Raw genomic sequence first — 25,122 nt, 5'->3', positions numbered from 1 at the left:
AGTGTAGGAGGAGATTTTGAGTAGGAAAAGATTCTTCAATGAGACCCAAAGAAATCTACTTCACCAGGCTAAAATTAGATGCATTTGTCTACATTAGAATAAGGATTTCCCCTATACTGTAGGAAAGCAGAGGTCAAGCTATCACGGTGCTTGAAAGATTGGGAGAAATACTTGCATTTTTCCAAGATATGAGATTAGTATTTAGAATATATAGGAAACTCCTTCAATTCACTCAGAAAATAATGGCAGAAAAATAGGCAGAGGATGCAAATAGTTAATTCTTCTTTTTTTTTTTTAGAAATGTAAATACACAATTTTAAAAAGATTTTATATTTTAATTCAATTTGCCAACATATAGTATAACACCCAGTGCTCATCCCATCATGTGCCCTCCTTAATGCCTGTGACCCAGTTACCCCATCCCCCCACCAATCTCCCCTTGGCAAACCCTTTGATTCCCAGAGTTACAAGTTTCTCATGGTTTCTCTTCCTCTCTAATTTTTCGCCACTCAGTTCCCCCTCCTTCGCTTATGGTCCCTTTCACCATAAATAGTTAATTCACAGAAGGAAACAAATTTCAATGGTTCTTCAGTATACAAAAAAATGGGTCACATCACTTATCAATAAAAAAATTAAAAGAAATTACAATGTGATACTGCATTACTGATATCAGATTTCTATAAATTAGGACACCAGATAATACCAAATGTTAGCATATGAAGTGGAAAACGGGGACCTCTCCGTCTTCATATGCCACTGGTGGGAGTGCAAACGGGCGAAGCAACTTGGCAGAGTGAAAACAAGCATTGTAGACTCCAAGACCTGGCAATTCCATTTCTTTCTTATGGTCCATCAGGGACACGTGTAGTACCATTCCCGTATTGTCTGTGGTACAAGGAACTGCTGGCAACCTAACTATCCATTTTTAAGGAATTTTAAGTAAAATGTGTTAGATGCACAAACTGCTTTTAGTGGTCAGGATTAATGAGCACCTAGAATATATAGCCCCATGGATAAATCTCCAAGAGATTATATAAGTTAAGGGAAAAACAAGAAACAGAATGAGTTCTTAGCACGATACCTCTCATGCATTTAAAAAATAATACAAAAAAAATACAGAAACTAACAGTATCTTTGGAGGATATACACATGTGCCGGGACGTAGCTTACACATACAAGAGAGGGTGCGCATGGCAGCTTAGAGAAATGGGACTGCAGAGAGAGAACGAGTGGGAAATAATAAAATAACAGCTCTCGCAGGAGCTGAAGAGTATGATCAACATAACTTTTGCCCCTGACATCCAAAAAAAATCGCTCCAGTCCCCTTCCCATTGCTTTCTATTTTCCATGGAATCAAACGTAGGCGACTCAGCGCGGCTGCCCAGAGCAGGGCTTTGGTCCTTTTGGTCCGAAAAGGACCTGCCCCCCCCTTGCACGCCCCTTGCCCAGCGCTCGCTTCCCCGCACCCCTGCACGCCTAGCTGCACGTCACACAGTCAAAGCAAGCTCAGATTTCAGTTCGAAGTGGGCTTCCTCTGACTTCACTAGCCAAGTCTCACTGATGGGTTAAGATTGGGTGCTTCCCCTCCGGGAGTCCTTTCTGGCCGCCGCCCCGCCCCAAGTGCTAGCCTCACCCAGGACAGCATTCCCTGCACCCCTGCCCCCATCACCCGCTCGCACACACCACGTCGTAATTGCTGATTTGGGGTACACATCCCTCCCCCAGGGCCACAGCTGAGTTAGGGACGTCTCCTAACGCCCACAGCTGGCCTGCTGGGGTGGGCGATCGCGCGAACTAGCGGAAGGTCTCTCCCGCAGGTTAAAGACCACAGCAGCCCACCTCCCTCTGCTTTGCTTCTCCAGCCATTGGCTCAGCCTCGCCACTCCCGGCCCCCGCCCCCAGCCCGCCTCCGCAGGCTGCAGGAGGCGGGGCCTCTGCGCACGCGCCAAGGGGCGGGGCGCGCTCGGCCGGGGGCGGGGCGAGGGGGGACCCGAGGGCGACGCGCGGCGGTGGGGGCAGCCACGGCCCAGCGCGGCAGTTGCGTCGGGCTCGCGTGCGCGCGGCGCCGGGGGGCGGGGCTGAGGCGGGCCCGTGGCCCCGCCCCCGCCCGTGGCCCCGCCCCCGCAGCCCGCCCGCGCGCCTCGCCCCGCCCCCCCGCCTGGGCCGCCCCGCCCCCGCCCCTTCCCCCCGCAACCCCGGCGGCGGCGCTCCTTCTCCCGCCGCCAGCTGTAGCCTCCCGCCCGCCTCCCGCGGCCGAGAGCGGGAGAAAGTCCTGCCGGGGGGCGGCCGCGGGGCTGCTCCGGCCCGGGCGGCGAGGGGCCCCGGCGGTCCATGCATCCGCCGCCGCCCGCCGCTGCCGCTGCCGCGATGGATTTCGGTCAAAACAGCCTGTTCGGCTACATGGAGGACCTGCAGGAGCTCACCATCATCGAGAGGCCGGTCCGCCGGAGCCTCAAGGTGCGCCCCGGGAGGAGGAACCGCCCGCAGGGCGCCCGGCGACTGGCCCCGACCCGACCCCGACCCCATCCCCTTCCCGAGGCGGCCCGGGACCCTCTCGGAGTGCGGCTGGCCCCCGTCCCCCTGCGGCCGCAGTGTCACCAGTGTCACCCCGACCCGGCCGCTGCCGGGGCTCGCAGCCCGGACCCCATCCCCGGGGGACGGCCCTTCGGAGCCCCGGGCCCCGCCCCGACCCCATCCCCTCCCCGAGGCGGCCCGGGACCCTCTCGGAGTGCGGCTGGCCCCCGTCCCCCTGCGGCCGCAGTGTCACCCGACCCGGCCGCTGCCGGGGCTCGCAGCCCGGACCCCATCCCCGGGGGACGGCCCTTCGGAGCCCCGGGCCCCGCCCCGACCCCATCCCCTCCCCGCGGCGGCCCGGCCGCCTCTCGGAGGGCGGCTGGCCCCCGTCCCCCTGCGGCCGCAGTGTCACCCGACCCGGCCGCTGCCGGGGCTCGCAGCCCGGACCCCATCCCCGGGGGACGGCCCTTCGGAGCCCCGGGCCCCGCCCCGACCCCATCCCCTCCCCGAGGCGGCCCGGGACCCTCTCGGAGTGCGGCTGGCCCCCGTCCCCCTGCGGCCGCAGTGTCACCCGACCCGGCCGCTGCCGGGGCTCGCAGCCCGGACCCCATCCCCGGGGGACGGCCCTTCGGAGCCCCGGGCCCCCGCCCGCCCCCGGAGCGGACGGCCCAGCGCGGTCCCGGGCGCCCCCCGCCGGGCCCGGCCCCGCCCCCCTCCCGTCCACGCGGGATCCCCTTCCCCCAGCTCCGCCGGGCCTCCCTCCGCGCAGCTCCCCGCACCCGAGCTGCGGGCGTCCTGCCGCCGACCTCGGCAGCCCCCTGGACCCCCGCCCCCGCCCCCGTCCTGGGTCTGCACACGTCGGTCCTCCGGGACTCCGGCTGGGACCCCGGTCCGCCCTCCCTGGGCTCCCCTCCCCCCGCAGAGTCGTCTGCATCCCAGCCCCAGCCCCCCGGGCTGCTGGCAAACCCGGTTTCCCGACCGCCCCTCCCCCAGCCGCCCTCTCCGCTGCTCCCTGGAGCTTTTCTCACTCCCACCTGCCGCAACGTCGCGAATCTTTGATTTCCTTCCAGCCCCAGAGTTTATTCCCTTCCCTTCCCCCACTCCACATTTCGTCTTTCTTCGTTCTCTCCCGGCTGCAGTTTGCCTCCATCCCCTTTGTAGCATTTCCTGGGGGTGGAAAATGCTGGAGAAATAGCCTCGGGGCATTAGGGATTTTCAAAGTACGTGTGTATTTTATGCATGCGTGTCAAATCGAGTTCGGCAGTGACCTGAAGCCGCACTGTAATTCTCAAGATAGAACAGTTAAAAAAAAAAAAAAGCAACGAACCCATACCCCCAAACCCCAAACTCCAAATTCCCAACCCCCCCCCAACTCCACCCCACAACCCAACGGTTCCTTAGAGACCTCGGTGGTTGAGGTCCGCACCTGGAGCCCGCAGACTCTTGATTAGTTTTCAAGGATGATGCTTAATTGTGAAACTTTTTCATTAGTCTGTACTTATATGGGGTTCGCGGAGGGTCACTGGGGTGGGGGGCAGGACTAACCCACGTGTGTGTGCATAATTTGTGTTTTACACTTGACAGACACCAGAAGAAATAGAAAGATTGACCGTCGATGAAGACCTCAGCGATATAGAAAGGGCTGTGTACCTGCTCAGGTACTGGCCCCAAGTCTTTCTGTGAATTTGTTGCTGGTTCCCTGTGGCAGCAGGGATGAACGCGCTGTGGCGTTCAGATGTAGTGTGAACCGCTTGAGCAGAGCACTTTGGCATGCACAGCACGTAATTATGTTTTAAGTTAAGATTTTGGTATGGGCTTAACGTTTGACAACTGAAATCAATTAAGACAACCAACTTCTAGACTATTTCTTGAAGGAGGAGGAGGAACAGAACAGCTAAGGATTTGAATTGGATCTCGTTCTTTTTTATTTTTATTTTTATTTTATTTTTTTGTTTTTTATTTTCCAGCTTTGGTTGTTCTCCCACAGATCCAGTAAGTTGAGATGAGTCTTAAAGAATGTTCAGTGACTAATTTTAAGTTAATCATAGAGTATGAACTTATATGCTATGTACTAAGTGGAAAAAACCCACACACAAATAGAGTAGTTCAATTTGTTGCTCAGCATAGCCTGTTTATATTACTTCTGCTACGTAAGCTTTGTAATTTTGTCTGAAAGAGTTTAAAATTTAATTGAGCCTCTGTTATTCAACTGTGATCTCACAAGCTCTGCAGAATTGCTTAATCCAAGTGGTTATTGCAAATATTTATAATTTCTCTTAGCTGCTTAAAAAACTTTGGATTTAGCTTCTTAAAAGCTAATGCAGTGAACATTAATGAAATTATCTGTGAAAATACTTCAGAAGCAGAATTTTTTCCTAACGTATTTTGTGTATGTTTGTTTTGAAATTTCTCTTTGACTTACAGCCACATGTTTTTCGCTTTGGCAAATTAGTTTTCACTTTTGTATTTTAGAACGGATTTTGGAAACTGGTGTTATTTACCTCCTGAGATATTTATCATCCTTGTTTCCTTAGCTTAGGTCAGTTTTGCCAGTTTCAGGTGCTGGCAAGTTTCTTGTTCTCCTTTCTAATTTATAGGTCATACTTCTAGTTCCATGTAATTCAGTGGAGGGTCCTGTAAAAAGAAATCCCTCTCCATGACTTCCCTTTCCATGACTTCTCCTAATTATTCTTTAGCCTATTCATGGCCTCTTGGGTTTCTTTTCTTAGTCAGAATTGTAGCATGCTTATAATTTAGGCCATTCTCTCTAATAATTCTATCACTTGAAAATGTTTCTGGGTATTAGACCTTATGTTGGTGTTATTTCCCCTACTTTGGTGATCTTTGGTAGCATGCTGTCATTATTTCTCCCTATTTATTTATTTATTTAAATTTTTTAAAAAATTTTATTTATTTATGATAGTCACGGAGAGAGAGAGAGGCAGAGACACAGGCAGAGGGAGAAGCAGGCTCCATGCACCGGGAGCCTGACGTGGGATTCGATCCCGGGTCTCCAGGATCGAGCCCTGGGCCAAAGGCAGGCGCCAAACCGCTGTGCCACCCAGGGATCCCCTCTCCCCATTTATTTAAAAGAAAACTTTTATTTATGTATGAATTAACAATATGTGTTTTTGGTGTTTACACAGAGAATAGTTCAATGCTTAACCTTTTTTTTGATACTTTATTGTGTTATATTTGAATACTTTATTCTTTAGTAATTTACATGTTCAGTAGGGTGAACAATAGTTGTAAACTTCCACCTTTTCCCGGAGTTCTTTTGTTTGGAGTAGATAGACCATTGTCGAGAGTTTGGATAAGTTTTTAAACCTACAGCAGTTAATGATTTGTAGTAAGTTCCTACTTATTCCTACTGGATTCTCTTCTTTTGCATAAACTCTGGCTTACAATTAGGAAATGGAGAGTCTTGCTCTACTTACTTGTGACAGCAGATACCTTATTCAGATATCAGTGACAAGGCTTCTTTTTAAGGAGAGCTTATTTGTTTTCTATTTTGCTTTTCTTGTTAGTGAACCGGGTCATCTAAGTTGTCTGTATTTCTCAGACACAGAACATAGGTTTTTATCTAGTTCTGGAATTTACAAAGCCCTTCAGAGACAAATGGGTCCTCTCATTCTTATTTTTTTTTAAAGATTTATTTATTTATTCATGAGAGACACAGAGAGAGAGAGGCAGAGACATAGGCAGAGGGAGAAGCAGGCTCCTCACAGGGAGCCTGATGTGGGACTCGATCCTGGATCCCAGGATCATGACCTGAGCTGAAGGCAGGCACCCAACAACTGCTGAGCCACCCAGGTGTCCCAGGTCCTCTCATTCTTAGACAAGTTTTTTTTTTTTTTTTTTTTTTTAAAGAGATCTGATATTTAGTTTCTTGTGGCTGGTCTGCCTTGAAGGAGGTTTGGAAGGTGACTAAGAAGGCAAACACTAATTTGGTTGTGTATAGGTTCTCCAGCAGAGTTTTTAGTATTTATACTACCTCACCGCCTCCTGGGGGAAAGTGGGATTTCACCTGTAGGCCAGCTTCTAAAAGCACACTGCCTGAAGCGTTCTTTCTTCCCAGGGATTTGGGGAGGGTGTGGGGATTGTCTTATAGATGAGTCCCGACTTTGTCTCTGTTACAGCCTCTTCTGCTATCTTATACTAGGCCTTTTATTTATTTATTACTTTTTTTAAAGATTTTATTTATTTATTCATGAGAGAGAGAGAGAGAGAGAGAGAGAGGCAGAGACGCAGGGAGAGGTAGAAGGGGGCTCCATGCACGGAACCTGACGTGGGACTTGATCCTGGGTCTCCGGGATCACGCCCTGGGCTGAAGGTGGCGCTAAACCACTGAGCTACCCAGGCTGCCCTAGGCCTTTTATTTTATTTTATTTTATTTTATTTTATTTTATTTTATTTTATTTATTTATTTTATTTTTTATTTTATTTATTTTTTCCCTAGGCCTTTCATTTTAAACATACTCTATTTTTTTCCTTTTTTTTTTTTTTTTAAAAAAAAAGGTTTTATTTATTTATTAGAGAGAGAGAGCGCTCACATGCTGCATATGTGTAGGGTTTTGGGGGAAGGAGCAGAGTGAGGGACAAGCTAACTCTACTGAGCATGGAGCTCCGTGGGGCTTGATCCTAGGACCCTGAGATCATGACCTGAGCTGAAACCAAGAGTCAGATGCTCAACCAACTGAGCCACACAGGTGCCCCTTGGTTTGTTTGTTTGTTTGTTTGTTTTTCATCTGATTTTCAGATTCTTGAGTGCTCTACCTTTTTCTTTGTATGGGATATTTAATATCCAGATTCCCCCCGCCTCTGTCTTTGAATGTCAGATTTGTCTCTCTAGTTCTCTTATTTTGTATATTAAAACTCTTTCGGAATCTTAGGTTAAATTAGAATTCATGCAAATGTGTTTTCATCACACATGCTTTTATGTCAGTAGAGGTTCTGATAGCATTTAAATTGAATCTAATATCTAAAACATTATCTGTAGAGTACTGTCATCCAATGCAAAGCAAATTACATGGTTCATTATCTCACCCTAAAATATGGCAGATCAATTGTTAATGCAGTTTTCATAATTAAGCTTAGAACATTACGGTATTTGAAGACATGACACAGATGAATTTGTGGTTTTGCATAAATACGATGCTGATACATCCATCTGTGGCATTTAGTGCTGAAGCAGAACAGCTTTCCTAATAGTCACAGCTTGTGGCTTCGTCAAAATCATATCATCTTTTTCCTGTTCTCTGTCTTCTTTGCGATTTTGGCATACATTTTAGGAATGTACTTAAAATATGTGGATAATTTTGTTAAAGAGCCCTTAAGTTTGTATACTGTGCTTCATTAGGTAGGTCTTTACTTACATATCTGTAATTGCCTACCAATTATTGTTTCCACTCAGTCCTTTACTTTTTGAAGCAGTCCTGCTGGTCTCTTCACTGTTATTCATATTCATTGTGTTCATCCTTAGCTCTGCTTTTCTTGTCCTGGAGGACCTTTCATTATACCTGTTCAACATTTTCCATCTCCCGGATCCAGCTATGATCTTGCATCTTTCGTAAAGCCTTTCTTAACTGCTGAAACCACATGGAGCCCAGACTTCTTTGAGCTCCCATAGCACTTATTGATGCCTTCCCTCAAGTAGTGATGAATCACTACACAGTATTCCTTAACCTGCCTGTGCCAGTGAACATTTTCTTTCATTGTAAGCTCCCAGAGGGCAAGCCATCTGTTATGTTGTTGCTGTTTTGGTCTTTCTCGTTCTGTGCTGTGATATAAATATATACTTCTTAAGGTGTTTTTATCAATTTAAGATGACCAAATGGATTAAGATACTTCTGATTTTTTTTTTTTAATATTGTAGGCAATAGAATCAGTCAGGGTTAGGTTATAGCCTATTCTACTGTTTATTATCTGTGTGACCATGAACATGTTATTTATGGTTGTTATGCTCTCTTTTCTCATCTGTAAAATAGAAATAGCAATTCCTATTTCCCAAGCTTGTATTATGTATGGAGCCCTGACACAGAACAGGTACCCAATTAATGTTAATTTCGTTCTGTGTTTTTCCCCCATCCCTACGTCCTTGTTACTTAAGTTCTCAGGATATATTTCAAACTTTTAAAAGAGGCTACGATATTAATTTTGCCTTCCAATAATTTAGTAAAGTAACTGGCAAGTAAAGTATGTCAACTGAAGTTTGTGATCGATGCTATTAACTTCTTTGGCTAATAGTCTTTATCAGAAGCCAGAGCTTCATGAATTATAATTAAACATTTTTAAGCCTGAGTGATAAGGCCAGCCTGTTTTAAAGATTTGTATTTTCTTACCAAATGATCTTATCTTAAGCAATATTTGCTCTTAACATATTGCATGCATTGTGTGGATTGGCTAGTGTTAACCTCACTTTTATGTTGGTTGTTTTTACAGTCACTGTAACACTGCAAATTAAAAAAAAAAGAGATTATTTATTTTAGAGAGAGAGAGCACGCTGGAGAGGGAGCATGCACATGGGCAGTGTGAGGGACAGAGGGAGAAGCAGAGGGAAAGACAGAGAATCCCATGCAGACTGCCTGCTGAGGGCAGAGCCTGGAGCAGGGCTTGATCCTAGGACCCTGAGACCATGATCTGTGTCCAAATCAAGAGTTGCCTGGGTTACCAGCCGTCCCCCGATCCCAGGCCCCTATGCAGTGAGTTTTAGATCATTTTGCACTTTGCCTTCCAGGGACAGCCAGGTAAAGTGCATCTTTAATTAGGAACTTTTACCCTCGGCCCCCCTCTGTCCCTTGTTTGAGGAATAAGTGCTCCCCCTAGTGAAATCGTAGAGGGAGCTTTCTGCAGCCAAGTTTGAAAATGAACCAAAGTCCTATAAACTTGGCTACTGCTGATCACCTCTGGAGACTCTTGGCATTCAGGACTAGAACAGGACAGCAGTAAGATAGTGGGGAAGAACTTGAAGGATAAACTTGGCTACCTGGCTAGGTTTTGATCATTTTATCTTTAAAAATACCTGTTGTATTTGTTCTGAAAATGTGAAAAGTTGTGTGAAAAACTCCTTTGTATGGCCTTATTTCTAAGATCTTCTGTATCCCCACACTTCTTTTATTTTCAGTAATGTCTTGATTTCTTTTTTTGATGCCTTCTGCCTTTTAGTACAGTTTCAGTAAAACGGATATATAAGGGATGTGTGTGTGTGTGTATATGTATGTGAGACAGAGGGAGACTGTGTATGTGTGTGTATGGGGGTGCTTGACGGTCTAGTATTACTTTGCCAAGTTTTCTTGAGTGATGTACAGAAGAGCATTTTTAATGCCTCACAAGTAAAATGGATAGTTGGTTACTTAATCCAAAAAAAATGGTCAGTGTAGGGAATCATAGAAATGATACCTACGTTCAACATTTTATTTTAATATAAAAATATGTTTTTGTCTGCCAGTCTTTTGTTGTAGGTCCACTGCCTTTTCTTTGAGCATAGGTCTGCTGATTATAGTTCAGGATCTGCTTTATTGCATTGATTACCCCCATGAAGCACTTTTAATGTCAAGTTTATGTTTCTTTAAAGCTAGGTGAGAATTGGAAGGTGGCTTAGGAAGCGTTTGGAAAGCGTGGTCCTAGAGTTTTGTGATTTTCTACTCATCTTTTGCAAGTTGTCTTGTTTTTCCTAATTCAGTAGCAATTTTCTTTGGCAAGTTATCTTTACTGAGTGTTTCTAAAACTTTCAATTTAGTTTTCATAGAAATGATTCTGTTTTTGCATCTCATGTTTCTGCAATATTTAATTATGTAATTGCAACAGCCAGTAAAATTGGGATAAACTGGTCTGAGAACAAATACAGGCAACTCTTGGTTACAAATCAACTAGAGCAGAAGCCTGTGAATATTCTAGAAAGTAGCCTTCCTTTGGCAAGGAAGTGGAAAGTGTTGTTTAGTTGGAAGAGTCTTTTAACACCATGCAGAGAGAGATACTGTTTTCAAAGTGTGCACTGTGATGACCTCCCTTCATCCTTGGTTATCCATGATATTTCTCTCTTGTTTCTGCATTGATTTTAGGCCGTGGTGTGGTCTGTTATTCATTTACTTTTGTGTACTAAAAAAGAAAAAGAATTAGAAATCTTAAAGAGTTTCCTCCCTCCTTTCCTTTCCTTTCCTTCCTTTCCTTTCCTTTCCTTTCCTTTCCTTTCCTTTCCTTTCCTTTCCTTTTCTTTCCTTTTTTCTTTCCTTCCTTCCTTCCTTCCTTCCTTCCTTCCTTCCTTCCTTCCTTCCTTCCTTCCTTCCTTCCTTCCTGGTGGAGAGGAAAGTGAAGGGGCAAAGGGGGAGGGAGAGACAGAATCTTAAGCAGGCTTCATGCCCAGTAGATCATGACCAATCACACGACCCTGAGATCATGACTTGAGCCAAAATCAAGAGTTAGATGCTTAACTGATTGAGCCGCTCAGGCGCTCCACAAAGATACTTTCATGGACATAATGTTTTTGTCTTGTTTTTTAAAACAAGCTTTTTGTATGTCTGCAGAAATGTGCATAAATCCTGAATATGTAGCTTGTTGAATTTGCATGAATGAACACACCCGTGTAACCAGCATACAGAACACAATCTACTATATATTAGCCTAGCACTTCTCTTGTACTTCTGTCCAGTTCCTTCTGTTCCCTGCAAAGGGTAACTACCATCCTGACTTTTAACATCATACATTAGTTTGCCTGATTTTGAACTTAATATAGTAGGAACCATGGAATGTACTGTTTTATGCTTAGCTTTTACTGAACCTTTTCAAAAAGCGATTTGTCCATGTTGTTGCATGGATAGATTGTTCATTTTCATTACTGTATAGCATTCCATTATATGCCACAATTTATTTATTCATATAATATTCACATACAAGTCTCTTGGTGAATAGATGTGTGCATTTCTTTTAGTTATTTTCATAGAAGTAGAATTACTGGTCATTCATGTATGCATATGATCAGTTTAAAAGATACTGCTAAACAGTTTTCCAAATTGTTTCAATTTAAACTTATACCAGCAGTGTATGAGTGGCCCCAACCCTTAGTGTTTAGGAAACAAAGTGACAAACTTTCTAGTATATAAATTTTCTAGCATATTGATAATGAACTGCCTACTTAATCACCTGAAGAGGTTTTTGTTGGTTTTTGTTTTCCTGTGCCTGGTTTTACTTATACCATTGAACATTTTTCTTTTCCTACAAGAATGTTCCCTGTAAGAGGTCCCATTTAAAGAAAATTGCCCAAATTATCATCCTCTGTGAAGATGATGCTCGAATAACTTGCCTTTCTACATTGAAGTAGGAAGCACTTTCATTTTTGTGTTTTAAGATAGACGGACCAGTGTTTCACATATTGAGAGGAGTATATAATGGATTCCGGTTGTATATCTTATTATTACTCAGGCCAAATTACTTAAGCCCTTGGCAAACCTTGAATTCCCTGTTTCGGAAAAGTACTAGGTCACTGAATGTAGGGGGTTTGGCGATTATTTCCATCTCCTTTGCCTTGCCTTTTGTTATGAGCATAACAATGACATGTTTCTTTTTTCCTATTTACTGAAGCTTCAGAAGGCTGTCTCTGTGACATCAGGAGAAAGCAGAATGCTCTCAAGGGATCTGTAGGAAAAGCTTAACAAAAAACTATTTTCATCAGTGAAAAGTGACTTATATCATGTCATTGGAAAGATCTAGAGCTTACTAACATGATGCAATTATGAGAGATTTGGGAAGTTTTTATCTTAAGTATGGTCAGATATTAGTAATAGAAGAGATTTGTAATGTAACTATTACTTTAGAATAAATCTTATGAATTAAGGTAAAAGATAGAGAATGTTTATTGAGTACTTGTTAGGTGTTGGGCATCACCTGGGGAATGATAACATTATGCAGCAGATAACTTGTGTTCAGGAAGTAGTTGTTTAAGGGAGTGAATGCATTTTTCTTAGAGCTCAGTAGAAGAGAGGGCATCCCCAGTTAACAAGTGTGTTGGGTGTTAAGAAGGCAGGAGGTTGTGTTAGAAATACTTTATATTAAGACAGACCCAGATTGATTCTTAGAGGCTGGGGCTCACTGATTTACTTACGGAGAAACCTTGAATAAGTTGCTTAGCTTCTCTGAGTCCAAGCCTCCTATTCTAAAATGAGAATAATAATACCTATACTGTAGGATTGTTAAGATTAGAGGAAATGTATGTAGAGGGCACAGTGCTGGGTTCAGAGTTGTATTTAGAGAAGGGTAGTTTTTTTATTTTATTTTATTTTACTTATTTATTCATTCATGAGAGACACACCCACACACACAGAGATGCAGAGACACAGAGAGAGAAGAGGGAGAAGCAGTCCCGTGGGGAGCCCGATGCGGGACTCAATCCTGGCACCACAGGATCATGCCCTGAGCCAAAGGCAGAGGCTCAACCGCTGAGCCACCCAGGTGTCCCAAGGGTAGTTGTTGTTGGTCTTTTTAATCACCTGTTTGCAATTCAGTACATGATTTATAGATGTATGTATAGGGTATATGGGAAAATCCCGTCTGGAAACTTCCTTTAGTTATAAAGTTTTCTCTTCAGATGGTACCCCTTTGCAGTCAATCTTCCACTGTGACCCTGGGCAACCAGTGATCTGCTTTTTGTCATAGATTGATTTTTAGACATATGTTCTAGAATGTAGACGTATGTTTTCATATCTCTTGGATGAATTCCTAAAATAGAACACTGGGTTATGTGGTGAATATATGTGTGTTTTCATTTTTTATAGTTTTATGAGGTATAATTGATATCCAGTAAATTGCACATATTTTAGCTGTATGATTTGATGAACTTATATATATACATTTAATTATATTAAATAAACATATAAATATACATATATTTATATAAATTTATGGGTGTGTGTATATGTGTATATATACATATATATAAAATGTATATATATACACACTCATAAAGCTATCATCACAACTAAGGTAATGAACATATCCATCACCCTCCACAGTAACTTTTTAAAATATTCTCTCCCATTCCTCTGATCTCCCACTCTAGGCAACCACTGATTAACTTTCTGTCACTATAGATTAGTTAGCAATTTCTAGAATTTTATAGAAATTAATTGGAGTATCTACTTTTTTGTCTGACTTCTTTTACTCAATTGTTGTGAAGTTCATGTATACTGTTGCATGTGTCAATAGTTTATTTCTGTTTGGTGTTGATAATCCATTTTAAGGATATAACATTTTGCTTATCTATTCATCTGCTAATGGTCATTTGGGTAATTTCCAGTTTTTGGCTACTACAGACTTAAGTGGCTATAAATATTCAAGTACAAATCTTTGATGGGTACGTGCTTTTCCTTCCTTCTCTGGTATACAGCTAGGAGTATGATGGCTGGGTCATGTAGTGGATATTTACATTTGTAAGAAACTGCTAAACTGTTTCCAATGTGAACTTATAATTTTACATTTCCAGGCAGTGTATGAGAGTTTGAGTTGCTCCATGTACTCATTAACATTTGCTATGATCAGTATTTTTAGTTTTAAGCCATTTAATGGTGTTTCTAGTGGTCTGGCATAATGGTGTTTCATTGTGTTTGTAATTTGGATTTCCCAAATGACCAGTGGCCCGTGAGCACTTTTACATGTGTTTATAAGCCAGCCATATATCTTGTTTGGTGAAGTATCTGTTCAAAACTTTTGCCCATTGGTTGGATATATGTTTTGCAGATATTTTTCCCAGTCTGTAGCTTTTTAATTTTTATAGAAGTATTTTTCCAAGAGCAAAGATTTTTTTGCTTTGTTGCAGTCTAATTTTGATGAGGTCTAATTTATTGATTTTTCCCCTTTATAATTAGTATTTTTTTGAATTATATTGAAGAGATTTTTATCAACTTCTAAGCAGTTTTAAGGTGTTAGCTCTTAATTTTAGGTCTGTGATCCATTTCCAGGCAAATGGTAAAGATAAGGCTCGAGATTAATTTTTTTGCACTTGGCTGTAATGTGAAATGGAAAGGGCCAGTTTGTTTGCTAGTGTAAAAATCAGGGGACATAGCATCTTTGTCTGTGATCACATTTAAGTCACTTAAGTTCTTCAGGCACCGTTCCCCCCTCTTGCCTCCATATAATATAATGAGTTGTGCCTGACAGAATTTAAGGTTCCATCTTGCTTGAGCAGAGTATCTTCAATTGTAGGATAAAGATGTTGAATCCCAGTTTATTATTTCATCCATTGAGTGGTGCCATTGGTCATCCCTTTGGGCATAAGGTCCTTGGAGAGGTGAATGGTTTCACAGCTTTTTAAAAAAGTGTCATTTGTAAGGCAAAGAGTCATAATTCAGAAGGTGCCTGTGTTTCATTAAGGATTGGATACAATAATATGATTAAAGAAAAAATACTCATTTTGCTGAACTAGAAAATATCAGAAAATAGTTTTTCTTTCAAGAGTTCTACATATTATAGATTTGGTGTGGAGATGTTTGGGGCAGAATTAGAGTTATTTGGCCTGCATAAAAATATTTTACATGCTCATGTATGAAAAATCAGACTTTTCAGTCTGACTGACTTAGAATTGTCATAGAAATTCTCTTGATAATAAGTTTACAAACTTGTCTGCTTGGACATTCTCTTGGTAATAAAATTAAACTAATTTGCTTGAAAAGTAGGTAATCTTGAAGAGGGAAGGATTCACAAAAGTACATACAACCTGGCTATATGGGGGAAAAGGACACCTCTCCTTGAGGCTCTGATAATGGTGGGGAAGCACGGGGTGGGGGGTTGGTTTATACATGTGGATGGTGTATATGTGTAACTCACAAAATTTTCTAGTCATATGGAGGATTTTCCCAGAAATTTTCTGTTACTGATTTCTAGTTTAATTCTGTAATAGTCACAGAACATTCTCTACTTTGCTTGACTTCTGAGGTTTTATGACCCAGATCATGATTGATCTTGGTGAATTTTCCATGCATACTTGAAAAGCGTGTGCATTCTGTTGTTGGGTATAATGTTCTATAAGTGTGAATTAGGTCAAGTGGGTTGATGGTATTTCTCAGGTCTTCTATATCTCCAATGTTATTTTCTGTGTACTTATTCTATTAATTACAAAGATTGGAGTATTGAAGTCTCTATACATGTGGATTTGTCTACTTCTTTCAAATCTGTCAGTTTTAGTAGTTGTTCACATGTTTTGGTTTCTGTATTTAGGTACATATACAGTTAGGATTATTTTCTTGGTGACATAACTCCTTTATAGTTATGTAATATTTATCTTTATCCCTAGAAATATTTTTTGTTTTGAAATATAGTTTATCTGATATTAATATACTCTAGCTTTTTTTTTTTTTTTGGTTAGTGTTTATCCAGTATATCTTTTACTTTTTTTTTTTTTAAGTAACTTTGGAAGGAATTATTTTAGGTTTCTAGAACACTCACAAAAATAGTTCAGAGAGTTTCTATATACTTTTCATCAGTTTCCTCTAAAGCTAATATCTTACATAACCTTGGTACTTTTGCCAAAACTAAGAAATTAACATAGGCACATCACTATTAACTGAACTATAGATTATTTTGATTTCATCAGTTTTTTCACTAATGTTCTTTTCCTCCAGGAAACCACATTGCATGTAGTTGCCATATCTCCTTAGTCTCCTCTTGGCTGTGATGCTTTCCTAGTCTTCCCTTGCTTTTCAAGATTTTGATAGTTTAAAGAGTATTTGGTAGAATGTCTCTCAAGTTGTATTTGTCTAATGCTTTTCACATTATTATATTGGGGTTTATGGGCTTTTGGGAAGACTACCATGGAGATGAAATACCTTTCTCATCCCATCATTTTAGGGGATACATGCTATCACTACAATTTATCACTGGTGATGATAATCTTGATTACTTGGTTAAAGTAGTATCTGCCAGGTTCCTCCAAGGTAGAAGTGGTGAGAGAGGACCTCTCTTGTTTCTGATCTTAGGGGGAAGGCATTCAGTCTCTCACCATTAAGTATGATGTAAGTAGTCCTAATTTGCTGACAGTTTTTATTAGGAATGGATGGTGAATCTTGTTGAATATTTTTCTGAATCTAATTTGTATGATATATGGCTTTTCTATCTTAGTTTTTTTAATATGCTGAATTACATTGATCAGTTTTCAAATGATGAACCAGCCTTGCATTCTTGGGATGAAATCTATTTGGTATAAATCTTTTTAAATATTTCAGGGCTCTATTTGCTACTATATTTTGGAGGATTTTTGCAACTAATGTAATGAGAGATATTGACCTACAGTTTTCTTATATCTGTGCCTAGTTTTGGTTTTAGGAGAATGCTCATGAAATGATTTGGGAAGTGGTTTCCTATCTTCTGGAAGAGGTTGTGTAGAACTGGTAGGATTTCTCCCTTAAATGTTAATTTTTTTTTTTTAAGTTATCTCTACTCCCAACATGGGACTTGAACTCACAACCCTGAGATCAAGAATCCCATGCTTCATTAGCTGAATCAGCCAGGTGCCCCATATTTCTTCCTTAAATGTTAGGTAGAATTCACCAATGAAACCATCTGGGCTTGGGATTTTCTTTTTTGAAAAGTGTTTAACTAAAAATTCAATTATTTAATAGATATAGGGCTATTTGGGTTGTCTGTTTCTTCTTAAGTGGGTTTTGGTAGTTTTTTTCTTTCAAGTACTTAATTGTATTCCATCTAAGTTATTGAATTTATGGGCATTGAATTCGCTATGCTAGTATTTCCTTTTATTTTTATTTTATTTTATTTTTTTAAGATTTTATTTATTTTTTCATGACAGAGAGAGAGGCAGAGACACAGGTAGAGGGAGAAGCAGGCTCCATGCAGGGAGCCCAAGTGGGACTCGATCCCTGGTCTCCAGGATCACACCCCGGGCCCAAGGTGGTGCCAAACCGCTGGGCCACTGGGGCTGCCCTAGTGTTTCTTTTTAATGTTTGTGGGATCTGTACTGATATCCCCTCTTTGATTATCGATATTGATAATTTGTGCTTTCTTTTTTTAAACCTTTTTCTTGTTTACATTTGATGTTTATCAATTTTATTGATCTTTTAAAAGAACCAGCATTTGATTTCATTTTTCTTTTTTTTTTTAAATAAATTTATTTTTTATTGGTGTTCAGTTTGTCAACATACAGAATAATACCCAGTGCTCATCCCGTCAAGTGCCCCCCTCAGTGCCCACCACCCAGTCACCTCCACCCCCCGCCCTCCTCCCCTTCCACCACCCCTAGTTCGTTTCCCAGAGTTAGGAGTCTTTCATGTTCTGTCTCCCTTTCTGATATTTCCCACATATTTTTTCTCCTTTCCCCTTTATTCCCTTTCACTGTTTTTTATATTCCCCAAATGAATGAGACCATATATTGTTTGTCCTTCTCCGATTGACTTCTTTCAGTCAGCATAATACCCTTCAGTTCCATCCACATCAAAGCAAATGGTGGGTATTTGTCGTTTCTAATGGCTGAGTAATATGTTATATATATTTTTTGTATTGTAATGTTTTCTCTATAAGTTTCATTGATTTTTATTCTGTATTTAACATTTCCTTCATTCTCCTTACTTTGCATTTAGTTTTCCCTTCTTTAATTTCCTAAGGTGGAATCCTACTTTATTGATTTTACTTAAATCTTCTATTGTATTACATGCATTTTAAAGCTATGTGTTTTCCTCTAGGCACTGCTTTAACTGCATTCCACAAATTTTGATTTTTTTTTTTTATGTCTTCATTGTCATTTAGTTGAAATAAGAAAACTTTCTTTCAGGGGTGTCTGGATGGTTAAGCTTTCATTTCTGACTCTTGATTTCAGCTCAGATCATGATTTCAGGGTGGTGAAATCCAGCCCCATCTCAGGCTCTACACCCCGCCCACCCGGAGTCTATTTGAGATTCTTTCTCCATTTCCCTCTGCCCCTCCCCCTACTCTTACATGCTCTCCCCCTCTCTCCCTAAGTAAATAAAATGAAAAAATAAAACCAGCAAAAACGAGGGACACCTGTGTGGTTCAGTAGGTTAAGTGGTTGCCTTTGGTTCAGGTTGTGATCTCAGGGTCCTGGGATTGAGCCCAGCATTGAGCTCCCTGCTCAGCAAGGAGTCTGCTTCTCCCTCTCTCTGCCCCCTTACCCCCAGTCACACCTTTCCTTGTGCTCTTTCTCTCAAATAAATAAATACAATCTTAAAACAAACTTTCTTTCAAGACTTCTTTGACTCATGAGTCATTTAGAAGTCTATTAATTCCCACATATTGGAGGATTTTCCAGGTATCTTTTTGTTACTGATTTCTCATTTAGTTCCATTACAGTTTGAGAATGTACTTTGCCTGATTTCTGTGACTATCTCTTCTTTGCCCACAGCAGCTCTGATTTAATTTCTTACGATTACCTTCTTTGTTTGGTGTGTACTCTAGCCATTCTTTTCATTAAACATAGCAGGTACACATCTACCTTGGATTTTGCTCTTGTTCCTTTTGCTTTTAATATGTTTTCCCCAGAAATCTGCTAGGTCTATTATTTCCTTGACATCTTTATTCATATGTGGATTGCTTGTCCATCTCAGATAAATGGCACCATCATCTGCTCACAGGTTAAAAACCTGGGAGTGTCCTCAATCTTTCCTGTTCCTCATCTCTGATATTTAAGCAGATTTTCTTTTACAAAATATGAATGCTTATAAGGTTTCTGTAGTTTTCTTATATAGGCATTAAAAAGCCCCCGCATTTCTTTATTCAGGATGGTTTTTAAATATTGTATTAGCAGAAACCTGCTGAAGGGTCAGAATTCCAATGTTTTAGTCATTTCTTTTGATATATTAGTGGGTAAATAGATGTGACCTCTTATTTTCTTTTTTAGGAAAAATTTTCTTAATGTTCCAAAAAAGTATATATTTTATTAGTTTAGCTCTAGTTTCTTACTTATTATAGGAATATATATGTTTATATGTATATATTTACGTACATATGTAAAATTAGTTGAGACTAATTTTGTTTCTTTTTTTAGGCAACAAGAGCTATAAAACTTGTGTTTTACTTTTAATCCTTGTTGCTAAGAGACAGCACAGCCACTAACCAGCTGTGTGACCTTGGGAACATCATTTGGCATCTCTATTTTGTTAAGTGAGAGAGATGTACTTAGTCATGCTGTTAAGACCTTTTCTTGCACTATGACTATACACTTAATTCAGTGCTCACTGCAGCTATCAGCTAACCTCCATTTCTCTATTCCTTCAAAAATATTTACTTATCTGTCTTTTAAAAAAAAGCTCACAATAGGAGCACCTGGATGGCTTAGTCGATAAAGCGTTAGATTCTTGGTTATGGCTCAGGTCATGATCTCAGGGTTCTGAGATCAAGCATCTGGCTTGGTGCTCAGAGCGGAGTCTGCTTGTCCTTGCCCTCTGTTTCTCTCCCTTCCCCATAAATAAATAAAATCTTTAAAAAATAAAAAAAGGCCAGGGTATATGTGTCAGCTATGATTCTTTTGACTTGTATTTTAAAAATATTAAAATGTTCAATATTTTGCATGTTTAAATGTGTGCTTCTCTAAATTCTTTTGTGCAGGTAAATAGTTATAAAAATAGAATGACTTGTTATTTCATCAAATCATTATTTTGTAAAAATCATTACATATTGTGATTTATAAGTCCATTTACTACTTAGTATTTTTATAATTCCCACATAAGTAGCACATGAACCTAGTCTTCTGGACAAGATATTAGAATAATTTAAGTAAGCTATATGTCATTTTTTATTCATATATATGAGTAAATTAACTCATGTATTCCTATTTACTCACTGAATTATGTGGTATAATTAGCAACTGTATTTCCTTCAACACTATATTTCTTTTAAAATAGAGGACTGGTAATTCATTTATTGCTGGGAGGAATAATAGGAATGTCTAAAATAATTCTTTAAGGGACAGAAGGGAGAAAATTGACTTTATTTCTCTTAAAATATATGCATGAAATTAGTTAATTACTTAAAAATCTTAAAACAAAAAAAAAATTAAAAAATAAATAAAAGTCTTAAAACAGACTTTAATTTTAAGTAATCTCTACACTCAACATGGGGCATGAACTTAAAATCCCAAGATCAAGAGTCACATGTTCCACTGACTGAGCTAGCCAGATGCCCCTGAAATTAAATTAAGAGTTATTTAGGAACTCATAAGAAATACCATAGGACCAATAATTTTGTTTTATATAAATTAGATTCTTGCTTTATGGGGATATTGCCCTGACCCTGACTTGAACAACTTCCATAGTCTATAGGTGTTGATTTCTTCATTGTCACAATGTGAGCAGGTGAATTATGTTTTCACAGATTTGGAAATCATGTCATGGAGATGGTCACTGCTTCAGTCCCTCTTTAACACACTGCCTGCTATCATTAGCTTTAGAGAAGAGGAAGCTTTTCAAGCAAATTTTGCATATTGATTTTGGGTTGACTGATGAACTTTTTACATTTTATAATTGACTTTGTTTGTGTTACATTTCTTCTGATTTGGTGCTTCATTTGCAGTGCTAATGAAGACAGGAACCACTGTATGTTGTTTGGGACTCTTTCTGGGTCATATTATCCACCCCTAGATTTCAATGACTATCTCCATGACATACTTTCCAAATTTGTGGTGATAGCCTTTGGTTTTGCTCATGAACTTTGGGCCAGATCTGCCTGCTGAGTGTCTCCACGAGGATGTCTCTGCTAGAATGGCTTGCTGGCTTTTCAAACTTAGTATGCCCAAAACTGAATTCACCACTTTTTATCTAATTGTGCCTTCACTAGTCATGGAGCCTGACCATCCTTTCAAATCATCCTGGAGGGAAACCTGGGAATGAGTTTTACTCTTCCTTTTTCCTCCAGTAATTGGTTTTATATCAAGTCCTATTGATTTTATTTCTGCAAGAAACCATTTCTTCTCTTTCTACTCTAATTCAGACACATAGAATCAGAATGCTTTGTTTTCATTGTTTTCTTTTTTATTTCCAGAGCACAGTGACTGGCAAATCATAAGCGTTCAGTATATCCTTATAAAACGATTGAATGATTCCCATCTAGCATGGAACTTTTGAACATACTGTTCCTTTGACTCTCTTTTTTCATCTATTTCTGCTCATTTTTCAGGTCTCAGCTCTTCAGGGAAGCCCTCCTGTGGCCTCCAAATTAAGTGATGTTCTCAATAGTGCTCTGTACTGTTCCTTGATAGGTCCTTGCACACTTGAGATGATTTAATTGATTGTCATTTAATACTTGTCTTCTCTGACTGTGAATTCTAATCAGGCAAGGGCTGTGTCTGTTACCACCATATCCCTGCCAAGGCTTAGTTCACTGTCCAGTATAGAGTAGGTGCTTAGTCTTTGCTAGCTAACAGGGTCTATGGCCAGGCATAAAGCAGCATTAGATTATGATGGAAAATCCAGAACCAGTGCCTGGCACCCAACAGGTCCTGATTAAGTACTTCCTGACTTATTAAACATATAGTCCTCCTGTGTTCTATAGGTCAAGTAATCAGGTCTCTTCCCCTTCCTGTGGTAGCAGTTTATCATCTTTTCTTCCTGTAGGTACCAGGGATTTGGCCTGCTTTTATCTCTTTTTTACTCTTCTATTTTCCCTCCTGGGTTTCTCTCTTACTAGGTTGGCAGCTATGTAAATGGAATCTTCTTAGCTATCCCTTTTTCCCTGCTTTGTCCTAATATGTCAAAATAGTCTTTAAAAATATTTTTAAAGAGATTTTTACTACCGTGTTAATGGAGAAATGGAAAGTCTTATTAAAAAAAAACCAAAAAAACAGATTACGGTGTTCCCATGAATTTTCTGAGTTTGTGTAGTACTCCTGACCTTATATTTTGCATACCTTTCAACATTTCTGCTGTAGCTTATTTATGTAGGGCAGACCTTGGTAATTTTTCCTTTTACTCTTTGCAAAACACTGTGGAACAATGATCTTTTACTGTTTTTTTTTTTTTTTTTTTTTTTTTTTTTTTTACCACGACCTACAATAAGAAATACATTTAAATTGTGACCTGGCATGTACACACACGTTTGTGTGTGTGTGTGTGTGTGTGTGTGTGTGTGTGTATAACTAAAACTAAGTTTTAATAATTCTTCTTCTATGTATAATAAGATAATATATCAAAGTTAACATTAAGTAGTCTTGATATGGTTAATAATTGCCCTTTAATACGTTCATTCCACACCAGGACAAGTGAGGATAATAATGCTTACCTTGTAAACTGCTTTGAGATTTAATGTGGGGCACAAGGGAGAAAGGGAAGGTGAAAGTAATTCCAAGATGTATACCTGGAGAGTCAGAGGGCTGTTTGTCCCTGTGTTGGTAGACTGAGGGGAAAGGAGCTCACTAGTTGATACATGAAGTTGGAGAGCCACTCAAAAGGAAATGCTCTCTGTATAACTGGTGATACTTGGTTCCATCAAGAGAGGAGTTTGTTCTTCACAATGAACATGCACCTTCTGCATATTCTATTAACGTGGCACCGTAATATAGAGTGGAAATTGTCAACTAAAGAATTTATTGTAACATGAATATTACTAAATCATGTGCTAATTTTTCTCTTGCAGTATTGTCAACTTAGACACATTTTTAGGTTACCGGTTTAGCTACTTCTTATAATGTGATGTTATCCTGGGTATAGTGGCCCTAGGTTAGGTATAGGCTAGAAGTCATAGGTTGGAGTCCTATCTGGCTCTAATCTTTAGTAGTTGGTTGGCTTTGGGTAAGTTGCATTTTTTTTCTGGGCCTCAGTTTCTTCAATTGCAAAGTATGGATAGAATATATTACTCTTATATTGTGAACATTAATGTGATTACATGAAGGGTCTTGACTGGTACATTGTAGATCCTTAAATGTTAATTTTTCCTTTACCCTTCCTTTGGTACTATAAAAAAAGTATAATACGTTTCTCTATGATTCTAAGCATAATGACTAAGAAGGGTAGAATGGTTCCCTAACTATATATAAAGTTGGTACTTTGAAGATTTAACATTATTCAGAATTTGATTTTCTAGTACTAACATAGGAAAGTATGCCACATTTGAAAGATGACTGCTACTGTGGGTTGGTACTCTGTATCTTCTGCTTTAGATTCCTGAGTCATCTTTGTCTTAAAAGAAGGTTTTGTCTTTCTTGGAAGTTTTTATTTTCTGAGGTAATCATTTATTTTGCTCTAGTCATTAAAAGAAACTGTTTAATAATTTACTTGGAATAAAGAAATAATGTCAACGATGTGAAGTTTACTTTTGTTGGGAACTCAAAACAAGGCCTTCTGGCATCTGCTTCATTGTTACAAATTCAAACAGCATCAGTAGCTTCTGTGTTATATTTTTGAGTGTGAAATGAGAGCTGCGAGGATTAGGATCACAGACTGTGTATATACAAATCATAGTTTAACAGTAGCAAAGCTAGAGTTTTCAGATTAATTTCTCTGGTAGTGACTGATCATGATATGTCCTCATTTTTGCATAACATCTGTTCCTTCCCTTTTCCCTTTCCCCATGGTTTAAGATTCAATAAAAGGTGATGGTTGCTCTGCTAGGAAAAGAGATAGGACTTTTCCCTATACAGTCAGAATTCTTAGTGTCTGCATCTGTCCTCCTCATTAGAGTTTGAGCTCTTTGAAGGTTGAAGCAAGGTGCAAGGATAGAGAAAGGCAGTATTGTCAGTCTCCAGATGTGTTCTAACACTTGGCTCTAGTCTTCTTTGTGGGAAGGGCATGGGTTTCATAAACTAGCACAGATAGCCTCATTTTTGGAGACCCAAGATCATGTTTCTGAAAGTGCTTTGGGCAGTATGATACACTAAGCATTTCTGGTCTTTTTCTTGATTTCCCATGAATTATCATTCTGTTTCCCTCCGGCATCATTGAGGACCAGCTGTTTCTGAAATCATATGTTTTTAGAAGCATTACATAGCATAGTTATACAGTTTTCTCTAGTAATTCTCTATAGCTTAGGAGTAGGAGTAGGATAGAAAGCACAGATGGATGGGTTTGGTATTGGCCAGGTGCACAGGTTGGAAGAGAGGCAGTGTGGTACCTGGGTTTTAGAGTTATACAGTCTGGATAACTCTGTGCAGGCATCTTTCTAGGCTCTACTTTACTTCATCTATAAAATGGAGCTAATAAAAGTGTCTACCTCATAAGATTGTGAGCATTGAGTAATGTGACTGCAAGCAAGGTGCCCATTTAGCATAATGCCTGACATACAGTGTATCAGATACTATTTTTGTTGCTGTTGCTGTCAAGGAGGAGGAGAATTGAAGGAGGAGGTGATTGGTGAAGAGTGGCTGGAGGAAACAGCCGGGGAGATTCAGGTTGCTGAGAAAGAAAGTGAGGCATTATAGGAGGAGTATTAGAAACTGGAGAATAAGAAGGAATTGACAGGTTAGAAATGGGATCTGGGTAAAAAAAAATGGATTTAGTGATAGAGAAGTAGATAATAATTATGGTCAGCAAGTGAGATCACAGGGTTTGAGACTCTAGAGATGAGCATTTCTAGGTAAGGGGAAGATCCAGCCTGTGACAGTGGTTGCTGATGTGAATTAGAGACAAATTCAGTTTAAATCAACAAAATATTTATGGAGCTTTTCCTGTG

At 40.2% G+C, this 25,122-nt stretch overlaps 1 protein-coding gene across 2 annotated transcripts in view; it reads left to right on the top strand.

Annotated features, from left to right (window-relative positions):
* Positions 1–2,201: 2,201 nt before the first annotated feature.
* PPP4R4 (protein phosphatase 4 regulatory subunit 4) overlaps positions 2,202–25,122 on the top strand; it is a 99,094-nt gene continuing 76,173 nt past the window's right edge. For both annotated transcript variants that reach the window (XM_041759947.1, XM_041759946.1), the window contains exons 1-2: positions 2,202–2,457; positions 4,099–4,172. In XM_041759947.1, the coding sequence (XP_041615881.1) occupies positions 2,332–2,457; positions 4,099–4,172 (200 nt within the window). In that variant the 5' untranslated portion in view covers positions 2,202–2,331. The remainder of the gene's footprint in view (positions 2,458–4,098; positions 4,173–25,122) is intronic.

The sequence above is a fragment of the Vulpes lagopus genome, chromosome 6, assembly GCF_018345385.1.
Source record: "Vulpes lagopus strain Blue_001 chromosome 6, ASM1834538v1, whole genome shotgun sequence".
Classification (NCBI taxonomy): domain Eukaryota; kingdom Metazoa; phylum Chordata; class Mammalia; order Carnivora; family Canidae; genus Vulpes; species Vulpes lagopus.
This window is presented reverse-complemented; position numbering and strand designations above follow the sequence as displayed.